At 41.7% G+C, this 21366-nt stretch overlaps 1 protein-coding gene across 1 annotated transcript; it reads right to left on the reverse strand.

Moving 5' to 3' along the window:
* Positions 1-267: 267 nt before the first annotated feature.
* On the reverse strand, positions 268-20611 carry LOC134577080 (urokinase plasminogen activator surface receptor-like). The gene is made up of 7 exons (XM_063435723.1): positions 20528-20611; positions 17230-17343; positions 14813-14962; positions 14243-14380; positions 13602-13745; positions 1338-1466; positions 268-1072 (listed from the first exon to the last, which is right to left on the reverse strand). Exons 1-7 carry the CDS (start codon positions 20574-20576, stop codon positions 837-839), a joined length of 960 nt encoding a protein of 319 aa, XP_063291793.1. The 5' UTR covers positions 20577-20611; the 3' UTR covers positions 268-836.
* Positions 20612-21366: the final 755 nt, after the last annotated feature.

A 21366-nucleotide genomic window follows, 5' to 3' on the forward strand; every position in this document is an offset into this window, starting at 1 on the left:
AAAGATGAACGCAAAAAATAAAGGGTTTTATATGGGCAATATGTTTGTGTGTATATATATTCATTCACACATTTATTGGTATTCATACATATGAACTTGTTGACCCAAACAGACCTGTACAAACACTCACATGAACACACACATAAATCAACACGCATACACACAAAAAATAGAATAGACAAATCGACCTATTAATATATATGTCACTGCAAAGAGCCCTCTTTAGCACAGTGTGATATTCACTTGCAGAAAATAATCGTCTTTATAATTGGAATTATGTTGTTCATGGACCTAGAATTCTTATCTCCTAAGCCACTGAATAGACCACTATCTAAAGACACTTAATTGTCACTAAAAACAGTAATATATGTATTATAACTTTAAATAGATGACAGTTTGAATGGTTCTTGATCTATGACCATTGAGAGTCAGAAATTATTTTGAAAAATTCAGTAAAGCAGTAATTTAACCCATATGTTGTACTACTGGTAGACATAGAATGTTTTGTTGTAGTATAGAAATGTTGTGTAAGAAAGCATGTGTAGCATGTTTTGGATTCCTTTTGATTTTAACTTTTTTTTTTTTTACTTATTGATATTGCTGAGTTCTCTTAGAAGTCATTTAGTTTAAGTGCTACAATATCAGGCAGATTTCTCCTGGAACACGTTCCAACTTCTCACAGGGTTTGAGTTTGGCCTACTATTTTTAAATTGTCCTTCACGTATGCTTCACGTTTTAGAATGACTTTAGTGTTCAGAACATGTTCCAGATTATGGGAGGTATTGTTCTTAACGTGCAAGTCAAACACGCCATTCTCCTGAAAGTTGGATGTGAGATTAAAGCAGTATTTCACGACCTATAACAACCAGCAGAGCCATTCCCAATAAATATACGTTCCACTCCGCAGTGACCAAGCTGGAACTGAAGTAGGATGCAACAACTCCATTATTGCAGAGGTTCCCTTTGCAGCAGTAGAGCTTCTGACTTTGTAGGACAAACAAGGATGTGGATAACCCAAGGCACACATCTTTGGAGCAGCATCCACGCATTAGTGTGGTCCCTCGTGGAAATCCTGTGCAGAGAAATGGGATTAGCTCTTGAAGAATGGAACATAGAAGTTGGCCACAAACAAATAGCAATTAAACCAGATGTGGGTCATAATTTGCTACGAAGGTCTACTTCCCTAAATACTTTTCTCTACAAAATGCCGTTTAAAGCAAGTTGATTTTAAAATGTTATAGCTTGTAGACCCATAGAGGAGCACAGAGGAACTCCATGCAAATTTAAAAGTGGACGTGGTCGGGTCACCCATAAAAAAGAATGAATTCATGTCTCACCTTGAATGTCCATGCATGAGGTCATGTTCCCCGTACACTGCACCTTTGTGATGTTTTTGGTGCATTCTCCTTTTCCCGTCTCATTGCATGCATAGCATTGAAGTCCATTGAGTGTCTCATTCACGGAGACTGTGGAGGACAGTTCATAAACACTAGTCAAAAGTGTAATAGTGATGTGTACATAAGGATGTGTTCAGTATCCCGGTGACAGGACTCCTTTGTGAGTCTCAACTGAAGAATTATTGAAATGAAAAACATACTTTTATTGAATTGGGCCAACAAAAGGTCAAATTCCCCATGGTCTGCTCTGAAGTAAAATACATTAGTGATAGTGGATATTTGGAATAACAGGTAACTGGTTTGTTAGCTATTAACCCACCAGAACTGAATACTTCTGTATTCTTTCTATGGACAGTCTACATAGTTTTATATTTGAGTGTTCACGTCTTATAGACATGGGTTATTTACTGTGCAACTTCTTGGAAAGTCTATAGGGGAGATTTATCAAAATATCGTGGTTTGAAATGTGGTAGTAGCACACCAAGAGGGTGCAGGGAGAGATCCATCCCTGGTGACAAGGGAGAGGTAGAATCTCCCCCCTCTAGCATATGATGTAGAATTATTAAAAAAAATCTTATTGTATTTATATTGAATTGCTGCTCTAACTCTGTATTAACCTGATACTGTGACAAATCCTCCATTTTGTCCTCATAACCTGACTTCTTCATATGAAAACTACATTACATGACAGTATTTCTCAGCACATCTAATACAATAGACAAAGACTGTATTCTCCATAAGGATATGACTAACCCAGGAACTGTTGAATTTCCCCTAACTCGCAACATAGTATAATTTAAAGGCCATGAGAACACAGTAGTAATGAAATGTTCTATTCATAAGAGACCTTGCACCTAACCACGAGATTTGACATCACCGACCGAGTAAAATGACGCTCAAGACCCCTTGTCCCCCACCCGTGTCCGAAAAAGTACCACCTCTTGGTGGGTGGACACGGAACTAACCACTTAGCTTTTGATCCAATTAATTATATTGATAGGTGGACACTAACCCAGACACTTAACAATTAATCCAATTAATGATGTTTATTCACTGATATCTTGATAACCAATGATGACGAAAATGTCTCTTAAAAGGGCCTGCGCGCCCTTTGATCTTGCACTTGCCAATAAATTTCCTCGAAGTTATTTTAACCTGAACTCCGTGTGTCAGACTGAATTACTTCAGCGTATATACGCAATTCAATTCTCTTTAATTTGGACAGGAACAGATAGACACTTAAACATTTTGGTTTACTGAAAAAGTACCATAACAACTTTGGCGCCCGAACAGGGACTCCGGGCTATGTCTGGCCGGTGAGCCGTCCTAAGGAAGACAAGGGTGGACGGAGGAATCCAGGGGGAAGGAAGGGAGACTGATCACCTCCAGGTACACGGTAGAGACTTCTGCAGAGCCACCGGTATGTTCCGGCCCCTTTGATTGACCCGTCCACGTGTCTGTGACTGCTTCCCGGGAGGACATCAAAGACAGGTAATATCTTGCCCGGAGTCTTATTACCCATTTGTTACCTGCATTTAGTCTATCTGTTGCCTGGGTGTGTCTAGTTTGGTTGCCCGGGCTGAATGTTTATTTGTTTCCCCTTTATGGGATAAAGGGGGGGGGTGGACCAGTGGTAGTTTGCTTGAGGGTCCTGTGTTTGTCTGTTTTCCCCTTTTTGGGATAAAGGGGGGGGTGGACCCGGGGGATTTGCCTGGAGTCCTGTTGCCTGTTTTACTCCTTTTAGGAGCCACGTGTTTGTGGCTGTAGGGAAAAAGGGGGGTTGACCTGTGGATGTGTTCCTGGGGGTCTTCTTTGCCTGTTTACTTCTTTTAGGAGCCTCGTGGCTGTGGCTGTAAGGAAAAAGAAGTTTGTGGAATTGTGGGATCTGTGTAGAATCATAGTTTCCTGTGATCCAATTTTGTGTCACTTTGATAGCCTAGCTAGCTTCACTGTGCGCTTTCGGACCATCCAGCTCTAGTTGAGTTGGGGACGTCCTGACCCGGACCATCCAGCTCTAGTTGAGTTGGGGACGTCCTGACCCGGACCCTTCGGCTCTAGTTGAGTTGAAGGTCCACTGATTATTTTAACTGTGGTAGGAGACTTAGCCTTGTGGCAGGGGACTCAGTTTCCTGGGGGGATTCAGGCAGGCATTGCTTGTTTTCCGCATCACGTGGTAGTGAGACTTATAGAGTGGGTTTTATAAGGGCACTACGGGAGTGAGGGTGGCGTGGCCACTTTAAGTGGACTGCTGTAACGAGGGAGGCTAGAAAGGATTTCGGACCGGTGTTAGCTGTTATCCTTGGCCGCTGGTAGTGAGACTTGAGGAAGTCATTCTCCGAGCGGGGACACTACGAGGTTGAGAAAGGTGACTTTGGAGTAAGCACATGTAGAAGGAAAGGGATTACTGTTGATTTCATTTGAACTGTGATGCATGCACTGTATTTCAACTGTACTGTTGTCTTGTTTGTTTAATGTGGAGTCATTTAAACTCCTGTATCTGTCTCTAAGGATTTTTCTTCCCTTACTCTTTACCTTTTCTACACTTCCTGTACTATTATACTATCCACTCCCATTCCTCTTAATAGAGAAGTGATTGGTCACACACTTCTCACCTCGCTCCAATCCGTGTCTACCACCCCGGGTAGGCGGATTCAGTGACTAGTCTACGTTTTGGGAAGACGCACTTGAGAAAGACCCACGATTCTCAGGTGGCAGTCGAGCATTGTAGACGTTCCGGTTCAATTTTCCTTATCTTTCCCTATATCTGGGACGCTGGTGTAGGGGAGAAGGGATCATGGGGCAGGATTTAAGTAAGCCCAGTAAGGGCTGGTTAGCATGTGATTTAGTTGATGACAGAGAGGGTGAGGAGATGGTTAAAGGTGTTGAAAAGATTGCAAAAGTTTGTAAAATAGCTGTGCCGACATGTGGTAGATTACAACCAGAAAGTTGGCGTAGATTGTTGATGGAAAAGAAAGGCAAGCTTGCAAATTATGATTTATTAAAAACAGCTGAAGCATGGTACAGAGTAGCAAAGGCTATTCAGCAAGAAGGTTGGGTTGAAGAAGAAATAATTCACAAGGGTGTGAAAATGTTTGTGTACCATAATAATTGTGTTGCTGGGGCTCTTCCTCAGCCAGCGCCCCAAAATGGCGCCCGGGGGATGTCTATCCCAAAGATCCAGTCAGTAATGGGAGATTGCCAGCTGATTAATCCTCCCAATCCCCATCCCGTCACCTCTCCCGTTTGCCCGGTCCTAAATTCTGATGGATCCTACTTTTCCCCTTCTCCCTCCCTAACATTCCCATCATCCTCATCCATCCCCAAGCCACCTTCTGAGTCTAATGCTAACATCTCATCTGCCATTCCTTCCTCACACTTTGTCTCCGTAGATAATCCTACCCTCCCATCTGCATCTGCCCAGTTCACTAACCCCTCCTCTCCTGCCACTGTCAATCTTGCTGATCCCACTCCGGCTCCTCCTCCTCCTTCAGGCACCTTTACTGACTCTTCCCCACCCTCTCCCTCGCCCGCCCCGACTACAGCCCAGTTTCCCACCCCCTCTGCTAATCCCTCCCCAACCTCACTGCCCACTCCAGGTTCCGCCCCAACTCCCACCCAAATGGCCTGGCCATACCCCTTCCCATACCCCTATCCTCACTGGCCATACCCCTTTCCCCAAGTCACTCCCCAGGTTCCGGTCATGCCCAGTCCGGTTCAGTCTGCCCCGGATGTGCCCACATCCAACATGGCCGCCACGTCTTCCCTTAACCCCAATGCAACTTCCTTCCCCGCCTCCAATATGGCGGCCCCCAGCCATTCAGCACCCCTGATGCCGGTGCTTCCCGGTGATTACCGGTCCCAAGGTTATGACCCAATGGCAACTCCCGCCTCCGGAGCTCCCTCCTATCCCCCGGCCCTGTCTCCTCAGGTGTTCCCCTCACGCAGAAGGTCCCAGATAATAGAGCTAGATGAGGAAGAGGATGACAGGCTGTCCCAGGGTTCAATGGAGGCTGCGAGAGCCCACCGTTCTATTGAAGATCCCTTCGGCCATCAGGGTCGGGGAGAACAGGCCCCTCCTAAATATGTCGCTTTTAACCCCACACAAGCTAGTGCTTTAATGAAATCTCTCCCTGACCCAGAGAAACAGCCTATGCCTTTTTACCGAGGGATAGTTCAGATACAAAAGACTTATTCCGCCGCCTGGCGTGACCTACTGAGCATTTGTGCTATTAAAGCAGGGGATGCATATTGGCCCAGCATGGCCCGCCACCTCAGTACAGATCTGCTTACAAGTGATGTTGATTATCCCTCCGGAGTAACCTTTTGCAATCAATTGAGAGATTGGGCTAAGGATAAACTTGCAGATCAAGCTGCTGGCCTTACTGATGTTGTGCAAGACAAAGGAGAATCAGTGGAAAGGTTTCATGCAAGATTATATCAAATGTTTACAGATTTGGGATTTGATCTCACTGACAAAATTCATTCACAAATGCTATCAGGTGCGTTTGTCCAAGGTGTTAAAGATTCCATACGCAAGGGAATCATTGCTGCACGCCCTGAATACAAGGTTGTTCCCCTAGATACGTTACTCCTAGTTGCTAGAGGTTTGGAATCTGCCCAAACCCCCAGAAGACCCAATTCAGCTCCTCTCATGGTGGCCCGTGCCACCCCCATCACCCCTGGCACCAAGGGTGTCAAGTTAGAGGACGTAACATGTTTTAATTGTGGGGCTAAGGGACACTACAGAAGTGACTGTCCAGAACCCAAAAGGGAACCGGGGGAGCCCAAAAAGTTTCCTACAGGGGAGCCCAAAAAGTTTCCCAAGCCTGCCCCGGTCCCTAAGACCATGAAAACGGTTCCAATTGTTGAGGAACCAGATGATGATTAGGAAATTGGCAAACCTGTGTCATTAACCCCTGTCATGGCAGTGTTTACAGGGGATAAGGGGGGGGGGGCACTTGCCACAGTGACTTTACCCATTGAAGGCCAACCTACCACATTTCTTATCGACACAGGCGCAGCCCGAAGTGTTCTCAGAGAACAAGACCTGCCAGACCCATCTTTCTTGTCAAGTATTGATGTCTCCTGTGTTGGAGTGGATGGCCAACCGAGACACAGTCCTCTAACAACCCCTCTGCGGGTTGGCACAAGCTTACTTGCTCGTTTTGTAGTTTCCTCCACATGCCCAATTAACCTGTTAGGCGCTGATGTCCTTTCACGCCTGCAGGCGTCTATAACCTTCACTCCAGATGGACAGGTAGAAATGTCTACACCTCTATCTGTTTCTGACACTTCAGCCCTATGCTCCTTACCTTTGATGCTGCAATTAGATATACCCAATGAGCAAGCAGCAGAACCTAGGTCCAATTTCCCAGATGAGTTAAAAACTCAGGTGCCTGCTAAGTTATGGTCCTCAGGCCCAGAGGATATAGGTCATCTAAATGTCCCACCTGTGGTGGTTAAGCTTATCCCAGGAGCTAAGTTACCAAGGAAACCACAATATCCTCTAAAACCAGCACAGGCTGCAGCCATTTCTATTCACATCAAAGCGCTCCTGGAAAAGGGTGCTTTAGTGGAGTGTAAATCAGAATGTAATACTCCATTATTTCCTGTGAAGAAGAAGACTCTAAAAGGTGAGCCAGTAAAGTACAGGATGGTTCAGGATCTCCGTGCGGTCAATGAAGCCACTGTCCTGGACACCCCTCTTGTACCAAACCCCCATACCCTGCTCTCTGGCGTCCCACCTTCTGCAAAGTATTTCACAGTCATTGATCTAGCTAATGCCTTTTTCAGTGTTCCACTAGATCCATCCTGTCAATACCTGTTCGCTTTCACCCATGAAATGCAACAATATACATGGACTGTCATGCCCCAAGGGGCACAAAATTCTCCAAGTCAATTTGCCAAAGCCATGTGTACTATTCTTGACCCATGGCAAGCTGAACACCCAGAAGTTGTTTTACTCCAGTATGTGGATGATTTGTTGCTCTGTGGAGATGATATACCCACTACTGAAAAATGTTCAATTAGTCTGCTTTGCTATTTGGCAGAACAAGGATGTAAAGCTTCGCTTCTCAAGCTGCAATTCTGTCAACCCTCTGTGATTTTCCTTGGACATTGCCTATCTCAAGGTACCAGACATCTCACTCGGGACCGAGTCAGAACAATTCTGGACATTCAACCCCCAAGGACTTCAAAATCTCTTCATGCCTTCTTAGGCCTCATTTCCTACTGCAGAGCATGGATCCCAGAGGCCTCTCTGCTTATGCAACCTCTCTACGATGCACTCAAGTCAGATCCATTCGGCCTGACCAACGAAGCTCTGGACAATTTCAAATCTCTTAAACGTGCCATTGTCTCTGCTCCTGCCTTGGGCCTACCAGACTATACCAAGCCTTTCAAATTATTTGTCTCTGAAAGACTAGGTCATGCTACAGGAGTTCTTACCCAAACTAATGACTTAAAAGGCCGCCAGAGGCCTATTGGATACTTTTCATGCCAACTGGACATTGTGGCTAGAGGGACCCCTTCCTGCCTTAGGGCTGTTTTTGCTGCAAGAGAACTTATTGAAAGAACTTCAGACCTGGTCCTTGGCCACCCGTTGGTTGTTTTGGCCCCTCATGACATCTCTGCCATTATCAACCAAGTCCAGCTCAAGCACGTGTCTCCCGCTAGACACCTACGTCTGCAATGTCATCTTCTTCTGCCTGACAACATTTCTATACAAAGGTGTCAAGTTCTTAACCCATCCACTCTTCTTCCACTCCCTGAGGGGGGTATCTACTATGGGTTTGTCACAGATGAAACCTACATTTACCTTCTCTGTGGATGTATCAAGAAAATGCATCCACATTTAACTTTTCACGAGGACAAGACACCTCTCTGTGAAGGTCCAGATTACGCCTTCTGTACCATGTGGTACAAGCCAGACATTACTCCTGAACCTTGCTATGAAGATGAGCTCTATCACTGGTTTGAAGTAAAGCTCACTGCCCAAGATTTCTATTGTGACTCGGAAGGCAACAGCATGGTCCTGATCCAACTGCCCCCAGAACTCAATTACCTATACCATCATTGGGATACTGCTATTCCACATATTCCTGTTACCAAGTTAAAGACAAGATCATGGAATGACCTTGGGCCCATGGCAAAATTATGGGCCACCATGGATGAATCACAACTACAGGAAAATGGCATTGCCAAATACCCAGCAACTGACCTTCTTGAAGCATGGCCACGACATTTCCTGGAAAAAGAATTTAAAGACCTAGTTATAACAAATGACTATGACCCAGAAACTCCTCATGACTGTTTCGAACAGATGAAAATGGAAACAGTACACTTACCAACTGTGCATGAGAATCCATTACCGGATCCGGATTTTACTCTGTTTGTGGACGGTTCAAGGTATGCTGATGAAGAAGGAAAATACCATACAGGATATGCCGTAACCACGACAGGGGAAGTTCTCAAGTCATCACCTCTACCGCCAGCAATGTCTGCGCAAGAAGCTGAATTGCAAGCCTTGACTTCAGCATGCAAGATTTCCAAGGGAAAGCGTGCCAACATCTATACAGATTCAAGATATGCTCTGGGTGTGGCACATGACTTCGGCCTCATTTGGAAGACAAGAGGATTTCTTACCACTGCCGGTACACCAGTCAAACACAGCTCTGCAATCAAGGAACTAATGGATGCCCTCCTACTCCCTGAAGAAGTGGCCGTTTTGAAAGTAAAGGCACATGGGAAATTGGATTCAGATGAAGCAAAGGGCAACCATTTGGCCGATCAGGCTGCTAAGCAAGCAGCCAGAGATTTGCAGGAAGTGGATGAAGAAGTGTCCGGTCAAGAAGAAGAAGTTCCTATCTTTACCTTACAAACTCTTCCTACTGACCTAAGAATTCTACGAGAACAACAAGCTATAATTACCCCTGAAGAAATCCAGAAATGGAAGAAGAAAGGAGCTGTCCTAAAGGACGGAATTTACTACAACAATTCTAAATTTTGCCTTCCAAGAAGCTTATACCCAGCAGTTGTCCAATGGGCCCATGGGCCTGCACATCTGTCAAAAGACCTAATGGCCGCCCTCATTCAAAAATATTATGAAGCACCTGGAATCACAACCCTGATCAACAGCTTCTGCAGGGCCTGTGTCATTTGTGCAAAATGTAATCCAGGAAGACCAATCAAGGTGCCTGCAAAGCACCTAGCAAAACCCATGTACCCATTCCAGAGAATTCAAATTGATCATATCCAAATGCCCAAGAGTGGGTCTCATGAATATGCACTAGTAATGGTGGATATGTTCTCAGGATGGCCAGAAGCCTACCCTGTAGCCAATATCACTGCAAAAACAACCGCAAGACGCCTACTTACAGACATTGTATGTAGATTTGGACTTCCAGAAGTCATTGAAAGTGATCAAGGCCCAGCCTTTACAGCAACAGTGACTAAAGAAATTTGGACTGCTCTGGGAGTGACCCTAGCCTTCCACACCCCTTACCACCCACAAAGTAGTGGTAAAGTAGAGCGCATGAATGGCACTCTAAAAGCCAGAATGTTAAAAATGTCACAAGAAACAAAAATGCCCTGGCCAGAAAGTCTGTCAATAGCTTTGTTCAGCGTTAGGCACACACCTAGAGGGAAACACTCGTTATCCCCATATGAAATTCTATTTGGGACAGCACCCAGGCTAGGTTGTTATTATCCACAGCAGTTACAGCTTCAATCAGATGTTTTAGTAGACTATGTAACTGAACTTGCAAGTGCCTTGAACAAAATACATGCCCAAGTTTTCTCTTCAATTCCAGATCCTGATCTGAACACAGGTACCCATAACCTGCTTCCCGGAGATTGGGTCCTGGTTAAGAAGTTCGTGCGGAAAAGCACCCTGGAACCAAGATTTGACGGGCCATTCCAAGTTCTCCTGATCACCGCAACTTCCGTCAAATTGGCCGGCAGGCCACATTGGATCCACGCTTCCCACTGCAAGAAGTCTCCTGCCCCAGAGGAAGCAGATACCGCACAACCATGTACCTCTGGTACATTGTCTCCTTAATTAGTTTAATTAAGGCCCAGCAAGTAGCCATCACTAAAGATGCTAGTGGGTACACCTTCTGGTATAATTCATCATGTACCCGTGTGGCTACCTATACCTTTGATTATTGTGACATCGTAGAATGCCCATTCACTACAACACAAATCCAGAATATCTATAGAGATATCCCTCATGTAAAAGATCCATATGTTTGTGTAGTTGACAAACAATGGGGGCATAATTGTGGCCATTGGGGGGCGGCGGGATGGAATGCCGGACCTTCCTGGGGCTACAAGCCAAAAAGTGCCTTATCTAAAGTAGATGATCATGGTAGGTCCCTCCTTCAAAGAATGACTCTGAGAAAGCCTGGAGGAGGCACACCAATGAAATTAATTCTTAATGTTGAGCATCCAAGCCCAACAGATGCAGACCAGTATGTATTGGGAATGTACTGGAAAAAGGGTTCCTATACTAAATTAGGGCATTTCTACCTTAAAGATATGTGTAATTCCCCTGAGTGGCAAGGAGCTACTCATATGGTCACAAACCCATTAAAACCACACATCCAGTCCTTTAAGGACATGATGGCCATTGCTAACCCCACCTTTGAAGATACTATGGCCGCTGAAACAGGTTTTAATGATGTTAACCTATGGTTAGAATGGATGAAATATAATGCCAACAAACATAACCGAACCGCATGCTATGTGTGTGGTGGTGCCCGGCCTCATCTGGGCACTGTACCTTTAACCCTGCCAGTAGATGAAGAAAAATGCATTTTAAGTCTTTTTGCCTACCAATATAATTTCAACAGGTCTCAATGTCAAGCATGGACAGCGGAGTATCCTCTTATAGCCAAAAATGTAAGACCTCCTCATGGTGTTACCGTATATAAAGGTAATTACACTTGCTATGTCAAACATGATGGGATTGGTAAATTTGTGGGTAACTTTCCCGCAGGTTATTGTACTACATATAGAACTGTTCCTGTACGTTTGCTGCAGCAGCACACTAGGTCACTGGGAGATATTTACTGGTTGTGTGGGGATTTACAGTTAAGATCCAGAATGGACACAGAGTGGTGGGGGGAGTGTACATTGGCCAAGGCCATTATGCCTATACACATTATTTCTGACACACATACCAACACCCATGAGTCCAGCCACACTAAGGCCAAGCGTGAAGCCCCAGTAAAAGGAAGTTTTGACCCTCACATTTACATTGATGCCATTGGGGTGCCTAGGGGGGTACCCAATGAATTTAAAGCAAGAGATGAAGTTGCTGCAGGATTTGAATCAATTTTTACCATAGTTACTGCAAACAAGAACTTAAATTGGATAAACTACATTTATTACAATCAACAGCGTTTCGTTAATTACACCAGAGATGCCCTCCAGGGATTAGCCGAACAATTGCAGGCAACATCCCAAATGGCCTTCCAAAATAGAATAGCCCTGGATATGATCCTAGCCGAAAAAGGAGGGGTATGTAAAATTTTGCCCGACACCATGACATGTTGTACCTACATCCCAGAAAACACAGGTCCTAATGGTAAAGTTACATTAGCCATAGCAAAATTAAATGACCTCTCAGAAGAATTAAAAAGGAATTCCGGGATAAAAGATCCCTGGGACAGATGGTTTGGTTGGATGACGGGTTGGAAAAAGGCTTTAATGCATATTGGTATGGCAATACTAATTTCTTTTTTTATCTTTGCTCTTCTCTTTTGTTGTGTCTTCCCCTGCCTGAGGAAAGCTCTCACGAAGACTATTGACCAAGCGGCACCCACTTTCACACTACTTGATGTTGATGACCAAGATTTCCAGGATCTCAACTCACCCTGTTTGCCGCTGCAATCCATCCCTTTTGATGATAAAGTGCGAGAGTTCTAGGAAGGGACCACCTTAGGGACAGCATCTGTCAGTGAATGGTAAAGGCCCCGTGTGGAGAAGCGGTGGGTTAGCTGCCGTGGGATACCCATGGGTGTGAAGTGTTCGAGAGCCATACTGACAGATGAGCTAGCCTAGTAGGGTCAGAAAATAGGGACAGACTTGCACTTTGCATTAACACCTAGCTAGCGGCCACGGGGTTTCTGTGCCTTTGGGCTAACACGTCTTCTGGTATTAACAAATAAAGTTTTTATCTCTTAGAATCTAACATTTCATAGGGGGGACTGATGTAGAATTATTAAAAAAAATCTTATTGTATTTATATTGAATTGCTGCTCTAACTCTGTATTAACCTGATACTGTGACAAATCCTCCATTTTGTCCTCATAACCTGACTTCTTCATATGAAAACTACATTACATGACAGTATTTCTCAGCACATCTAATACAATAGACAAAGACTGTATTCTCCATAAGGATATGACTAACCCAGGAACTGTTGAATTTCCCCTAACTCGCAACATAGTATAATTTAAAGGCCATGAGAACACAGTAGTAATGAAATGTTCTATTCATAAGAGACCTTGCACCTAACCACGAGATTTGACATCACCGACCGAGTAAAATGACGCTCAAGACCCCTTGTCCCCCACCCGTGTCCGAAAAAGTACCACCTCTTGGTGGGTGGACACGGAACTAACCACTTAGCTTTTGATCCAATTAATTATATTGATAGGTGGACACTAACCCAGACACTTAACAATTAATCCAATTAATGATGTTTATTCACTGATATCTTGATAACCAATGATGACGAAAATGTCTCTTAAAAGGGCCTGCGCGCCCTTTGATCTTGCACTTGCCAATAAATTTCCTCGAAGTTATTTTAACCTGAACTCCGTGTGTCAGACTGAATTACTTCAGCGTATATACGCAATTCAATTCTCTTTAATTTGGACAGGAACAGATAGACACTTAAACATTTTGGTTTACTGAAAAAGTACCATAACACATAGCATGGTCAAGTGAGACCGTGGTAGAGGCTTTTCATGTTCCTCTCTCTGATCTTTCAGAGCAGCTCCAGCCTCCAGGCAGAGTTTAAGTAAGGGTAGAGAGTGATGATATGAATGAGCCATCTTTCAGATAACTATACCTTAACAAATCTTCACATGTGTTTCAGATGTGCTTTTTTACCTTTCTTTAGTTAATATGTTGCTACCCCAAGATAGAGGTTTGGGTTGTGTGTGTCCAAGACTAGTAGAGTACTGGTTAATTTACCTGCTATTGCACCATTGTTGCAATTGGTCTTCCCACAGCATGTTATATCCGTATACAACCTTCCTTTCCCGGTGTTATATTCCAGTCTCCGATCACAAAGGTTTCCTGTTCCGCAAGCTTTAACCACAGAGTTTGAGCTTGAACCTGTTAATAAAGGAGGGCAGTTATTCTCCATGATATCTTTGAAAAAATTGCATTGATAAACAATGTCCTGACTTAAATGAATTCTCAGAATAAAAATGGAATTAACTTTTTGAATACACCTGTTAATAGAAGTGTGATCCTAGGGATAAGGGAATTAAATGATGTTTGTGAGGGTTATCCGTCAGCCAGAGATATGGAGATTTCTCCAAGTGACTTTTTTTTTTCACATATGTGTAAACATATTTGTATAAACGAATAGCTTCAACCCCTCTTGGAACGCTGTCATTTGAGCCTGAACTGTGCGTACTGGGGTAACGCAGCAGTCCACCAGAAGAAAAGATTCTAGTTCTTTGAGGAATAAATCAGATGGAAATCTATTTTACTACACTCGAGGCTGCTAATACATCTGAGCTCTTTGTCTCTTTGCACCTCTAGGATTCTGTATATTTAGGTACATACATAGTTTCGCTTGCTCTGGGTTGTTTTTCCTCTCTTACCACTAACAAACAAGCTTGTGATCGTCATGCAGCGATCCTGGACCCCGGCACATCGGATTGATGTCACATTTGGAAGAGTACACGACTGGTTGTTGCCTATACAAGCCAAACAGTTTAATGCAGCCACTGGAACCGTTGCTGGAGGAGAGACATTAACAGACGTTATCCCTCAATTTGAGATTTTGAGTAAACTCCATTTACCCACGAATGACCATTCATACAGGCTGGCTAAGGACCATGGGATATATACTTGAGAGATATCTGAGGTGCCATAGTTAGTCATCCTTGCCTTATTGTGTCACCATATTATGGGCAGTGCAGAGGGCACGATGGCTGCCAATCGTGCTCAGAACGTAATTTACATATGGGGAAACCAAGTGATGACAGGTGAAGACTAGTAATATCTAATCTTTATACTTCCTTTTTTTTTTTTATACTATTGCATATTTTTTGCCTGACTTCTAGAATATGGCCACTGACCGGACAGTGCCTACTTTATTACAGTTAATTGCCTGACTACAAAGTAACAGTTTCAGTCCGGCCTAGGACAGGAACGAAGCCTGAACTCACAGTAATAAGTTCCAGTGTTGCAGTTGTCTGTGAGACAGCATGAGGAGCTCATGTAGGTTTTACGAATCCCCCGGTCCAAGTACATCGTTTCGTTACACACCAGACCCTCACTGCAGCCTTTAAAGGTCTTTTCAGTAACAGTTCCGTTCTCTGTAACAAAACAACACAGGATCGTATATCAACAGTGACTGATGGAACAAATATCTCATCTTGGGAAAATGAACAGTCCCGAATGTGTTGAGCATTTTTATATGGTTTAGTGTGGAGAACTGACAATGGCATCGCACAATATTATTCTGAATAGTTAGGTTGGGGGGAAAATAGATACAAATGTGCTTTCTAACTGAAGTACTTTTTGAAATATAATTGTTCTTGACACAATTTGAGGATTATTCACTAAAGTGAAAGTTCACAGTGAATTTCGAATGTAAGGCCATCGTAACCAAATTGAGACTTACAGAATGTTTCCAGTTTGACAATTTGAATCTCAAGTTTGGAATTCTCACTATAGTAAATACCTCTGTTAGTGAAGACACTCTAGAGAGTTCAAAAGGACCACTCACGAATGATTCAGCTAACTCCTAAACCCACTCTTACAGGTTTATTCAATAAAGCGGCAGATTGTAGAGAATTCGAAACAGGATTTTTTTCTAAAGTCCACAATTGGCTCAAATCAGAAAAACATGGTTAGATAACCAAATGGAACCATATTTACAATTCTCATACTTAATAAAGGAAATTCAGTTATGTCAACCAAAAGATTACTATCTCTAGAACTCAAAGAGTTAATTATGCTCTATGACCAGTGAAACGCGGATTAGTCGATGATATAATATGACTGGTAAGTTTAAATGCTGAATGGAGCTGGTTTGAATTATAAAACCCATTTCTTATTTTACCACTACATTATGGTGGCAATAACAATTTATTTGTGCTGTTGAAAAATGTGTATTTTATTTTGCACCATAATTAAATGTGCATAGATTCTTGGAGCCTTTTATTGCATTTTTTTATTATTATTCCATTTTTTAACATTTTTATCTGTGCCCATAATTAAAGGGGCGTTAATGATACAAAACAAGTAGGTTTTATATGTAAGTTCTGACTTTCGTCTCTCCAAATGTTGCATTTGATCATTCCATAATACTAAAAGAGGTTAAAATCTTAGAATTCTTTTATAGATGCTGCTTATACAATACACATTCATCAAGTGTGCTCCGAAGCCCGCTAATGGAAGAAACTGAAAGAGAGCTGTCTTTTTATTCATTTATCAAATTTTGTAATCACATTAAATACTTAATAAAACTTTTATTAGCATCTACAGCTTAAGGAAGATAACCACAGAGTTTGAAAGAAGAGGAAAGAGAAGTTGATTTCAGGCGGTGATTGACAATGACCTCGAAGACTGTCACCACCCACTTTAATGTGCATTGGATGTTTTAATCCACATGTCAAGGGTCCACAGATCCATGTGCTGTGCGAATCACCTTTGGAACAAAATTAGGAAATCCCTTGATGAATGGTCTAAGACACAACGCTTTACAAAAGAGGTGTCCATCAAATGAGAATAACTCATGGACCAGGCTTGGGTGGACTTGGCCTACAAGTAGAGGAGGTCAAGACCAATGCATCGGTTGTTGGCTAATTGTATAACAATGAGATTGCAGGAATATATCATTACAAATGGACTGTAGGATTACCCGACCACCACATGTATTTTGGGGCTTATCATATCTGCAGGCTATGGGAGTAAGACTTGAAAGTAGTAATACAAGTCACATTATTATTATTATGTTATTATTTATATAGCGCCAACAAATTCCCGCAGCGCTTTACAGTGGGTGGACGAACAAACATGTAGTTGTAACCAGACAAGTTGGACACACAGAAACAAAGGGGTTGAGGGCCCTGCTCAATGAGCTTACATGCTAGAGGGAGTGGAGTAAAGTGACACAAAATGTAAGGATTGTATTATAGACTAATGACAGTTGCAAGGGAGGAATCAGTCGGGAGCTATTAACAGTTTAATTGGTACGCTTTTATGAAGAAGTGGGTTTTTAATGATTTTTTTGAAGGAGTGGAGACTGGGGGAGCATCTAAAAGAGGAGGGAAGTGAGTTCCACAGGAACAGTGCAGTCCTCGAGAAATCTTGAAGGCGAGCATCAGAGGTGGGTGTACGGACAGAAGATAGACGTAAGTCTTCAGCAGATCGTAAGGGCCTAGACGGGACATACTTGTGTATAAGGGAGGATAGATAGGTGGGAGCAGCATTATGTAGAGATTTAAAAGCAAGAATGGCAGACATCAAGCAGGCAGACAGACCTATTTTTAATACGTTGGTGGATAATTGGAGAGGCAGGAAGAAATTCTATGTATAAAGAATCAGTTCTAGAAGATGTTGCCCACCTGCACCTTACCTACAATAGTGAATGACTGAGAGATACAGCTCGTCTGATTAACAAAACACTGTTGCTCCTTGTCAATACAGTTATACGGTATCCCAGAACATTGGTTACATTTCAGACAGGAACCTGAAAAACATGTAAACATGTAATAGACGTGTTAAATATTATCTGTTCAAAGTATGAAGATTCGTTATATAGACTAAGCTTCACTTGTATCACAAAAACCGATACCAGTTAACAATTACTAAATACTGCTTTCTTGGTCACTTAGACATCCTAAAATACCCTCACTACGTCGTATACATAGACACTAAACTAAGCACCACAGGAGAGGTTCAGTAAAGAATTTACTGTAATTGCAAAATATATAGAAAAATCACTAAAACAGATCAAATAGACAGGCTGGATCTGTTGTATATTTTGGCTGTTTTAACCTAAAATAAACACTTCTTCTAAATCCCCAGTTTGGGAAGAAAGGCCATGTGCCATGCACTGCGTATGTCACAGTATGTAACCATAATTAGAGATGTCATTTCTTTTCACTGGTTGAATAGCTAGAACTGTTTTTCTAGCTTGTGACCGTAATGAGCGGAGCCCTCCTTACCTCTTATCACGGTTCATATTGATATGTTTGTCCATTTTTTGTGTGTGCTATAACCCATATAAAACAGTATTGTACTGAGGGTTGAGGAATATCTTGCTTCTATATTAACGATGAAAGTAAAAATGATCAGCCTAGGTTTATCGAATAAAGACTAGGTTTATTGAATAACGAATATTTTACTTACCTAAGAATATTAGAGATTCGCCCCTCGATAAGATCCTCTATGCCCAATAATAAACCTTCAAGAACTAGAAGGGCCTTGGATACACTTAATCAAGAAGTTAAACTGAACACAGTTATTAAGTGGGAACTTGACCTAGATAACTCTTTTTTTACTGGCAAGATTGGTTAAACTCATTTGAATAAATAAGAAAAAACGATTCATTGTATAAATATACAAGAAACGTTCCTTAAACTCATCCACAGATGGTATATGGTCCCCACTAAATTATGCAAATTTCAAACAAATTCCTCCAACGTATGTTGGAGATGTAATAGTGAACTAGGTTTACTTAAACATATTTGGTGGGACTGCACTGGCCTGGACAACCTTAAGTTGGGAATTTCTAAACTTATCTCTCGACTTAAAAGTAGATATCACCTTGTCCCCAGAAAGATTCTTATTTCATCTAAATATGCCAAAAATGGCTAAACCATCTTTATATCTAATTATCCACGTTTTAATGGCAATTAAACCGTGCATGGCTAGAAATTGGAGACATACTGAATCTCCATCCTTAATAGAGGTCAAAGCCCAAATCCATTATCAAGGTGCAATGGAAAAGGATGTCTATTTTAAAGATAACAATATTGATACCTATAACAAAATATGGAAAAAAATGGTTTGATTATTATGAAGAATAGATTCTCCAAATAAATAAAACCTTGGCAAGAATATATTTAGCTATATTCACTTAGCAAAATACTATCAATATTATCCCTAAAATGGTTCTTGATTGATTCAATATTATTAAAGAAACTATATTGGAGCAACCCATCCTCTTTGCTCTCCGTAGGTGTCCTTACGTTGTATGTTGTATGTTGTATGTGATTTTTATGTTATATGTTGTGTAAAATATACCTCATTGAAGGCAGTATTTTGGATAAGTAATTTATTCCTGGACAATAGTGATGTCGTGAACTGTCCGCCGAACCGTTCGCGAACATTTCGCCAGCGAACAATAGCGTTCGGTGGACAGTTCGCAACATCTCTACTGGACAATATTAACTTTTAGATACTCAAATCTAATGACCATCCATTTAAGAAAGGACTTGAATGGTAACACAATGGAATAATCCAATTTACCATATTGTATGAAATAATGTAAAAATGCTGTTGAACATATATGCTTAGTTTTCTGTAAAATAACAATAAAAAATATTTGGAAAAAAAATAAATAAAATAATGATCAGCACAGTTCCCACACTGTCAATATACCTTGGAGGTTATTAACTAATGTAGGCAATAGTATTCACATGGGGTTTTTAAATAAAGTCCAAATTGAAACTCAGATGGTAACATTTTGACTCAAACAGCCAGTTATTATATTTTTGGCATTTTGATTTCAATTCACTACAATTTGGTGGTTTGCGAAAATTTTTTGTAAAGTGTGAAGTTGAAAATAATCTCAAAAGTACCAGAATTCGAAAAAAAAAATATTAGTTTGGTTAACAAGTTAGTATAGAGCAAATAACTGCAAATTTTAGTTTAACCTCTTAGGGACCAAACTTCTGGAATAAAAGGGAATCATAGCATGTCACACATGTCATGTGTCCTTAAGGGTTTAAAAAAAGACCGACTGAAAAATAGTTGGACACATTTTCCCAGTTCAGATATTATAGCCCAAAAATTCGCAATTTCCCATTCAATTCCCTACAATCTACAATTTAGTAAATAGCCCAAAGCTTGACGGTTTTCCTTTCACATTGAAACGTTGCATACAGAGCCGATGCTAACATGTAAATTTCCATCACTAAAGTGGTTCAACAATTTCGACAGTAACCCACATGGCGTACATTAGATAAGCTTGTTGACCCATTCAATTCTCCAGAAGGATATTGATACCTTAGAGAGAGTTCAGAGAAGGGCTACTAAACTGGTTCATGGATTGCAGGATAAAACTTACCAGGAAAGGTTAAAGGATCTTAACATGTATAGCTTGGAGGAAAGACGAGACGGGGGGATATGATAGAAACATTTAAATACATAAAGGGAATCAACACAGTAAAGGAGGAGACTATATTTAAAAGAAGAAAAACTACCACAACAAGAGGACATAGTCTTAAATTAGAGGCACAAAGGTTTAAAAATAATACCAGGAAGTATTACTTTACTGAGAGGGTAGTGGATGCATGGAATAGCCTTCCAGCTGAAGTGGTAGAGGTTAACACAGTGAAGGAGTTTAAGCATGCGTGGGATAGGTATAAGGCTATCCTAACTATAAGATAAGGCCAGGGACTAATGAAAGTATTTAGAAAACTGTGCAGACTAGATGGGCCGAATGGCTCTTATCTGCCGTCACATTCTATGTTTCTATGTTAATATTATAGTATTTATACAGATCAATAATATTCTTAAATAGTTATTCAGCGCTGTGGATTCTTTGGAGATCCTGTCCTACGGTTTGCTGGTTCTAAACATTTTGTAAACGTGTTCAAATAGTTTCTTCCTAAATTATTATTGAAATTTAAATGGCTAAAACTCACCTTTTGATAGAAAAACACAGAGAAAAAGTAGAGCCAGGTATCTGGACATTTTCTATCGTTTCCTTCTCTCTTTCTTTCTTTCTTTCTCTGTTTCTTTCTTTCTTTCTTTCTAACCACTTCTCCCGTCTCTGTGCCTCTGCAGATACCTGTCTCTCACCCCTTCCTATTCCCCTCCCTTCACATTTTCGAAGTGACTAAAGAAGTGAAAGTGGGGAGGTATTTTTGTGAAAAAAAAAAAACACCTGAAAAATATGTTAAACTCTATATAGTAATACTTAATGTCAATGTGTAGCTTCTGGTACCCTTCTAATTTATTGTTTTACTGTACAGATATTAGTATTAAAAGTGACTGGTTTAGGTGACTGGGTTAAGGATCAATGGTCATGACAGGTGTATAGTCGCCATTTTGGGCAGTCGGAATCCAGGACAAACCACCCCCATATCCTAACCCAATAACACACAGACACTAAGTAATATGGGGAAATTTGTCCACAGCTTTATTAACCAATAATTAATAAATAATAATAATAATAATAATAACAATAATAAATTAACATATTAAACATGGGTCATTGCCCCCCATACTCCGCCCCCTCGCATCCTGTTCCTTCGGCTACCATACAAAAGGCAATGACCCCCATATAATAACACATATACATATTATAACATACACCAACATTCCAAAGTGCCAACCATCCATTAACCACGGCAGGGGTATACCCGGATACCCCTGCCCCACCAGGTTCTGAGCCACCTCCAGGACTCGAAACCTCTCAACCACCGATGACCACAATCTGTTTATTCCACCTCACGTTCATCCAGGGGAGCCTATTTCCTCT

Source organism: Pelobates fuscus, chromosome 11 (assembly GCF_036172605.1).
Source record: "Pelobates fuscus isolate aPelFus1 chromosome 11, aPelFus1.pri, whole genome shotgun sequence".
NCBI classification, from domain to species: Eukaryota; Metazoa; Chordata; class Amphibia; order Anura; family Pelobatidae; genus Pelobates; species Pelobates fuscus.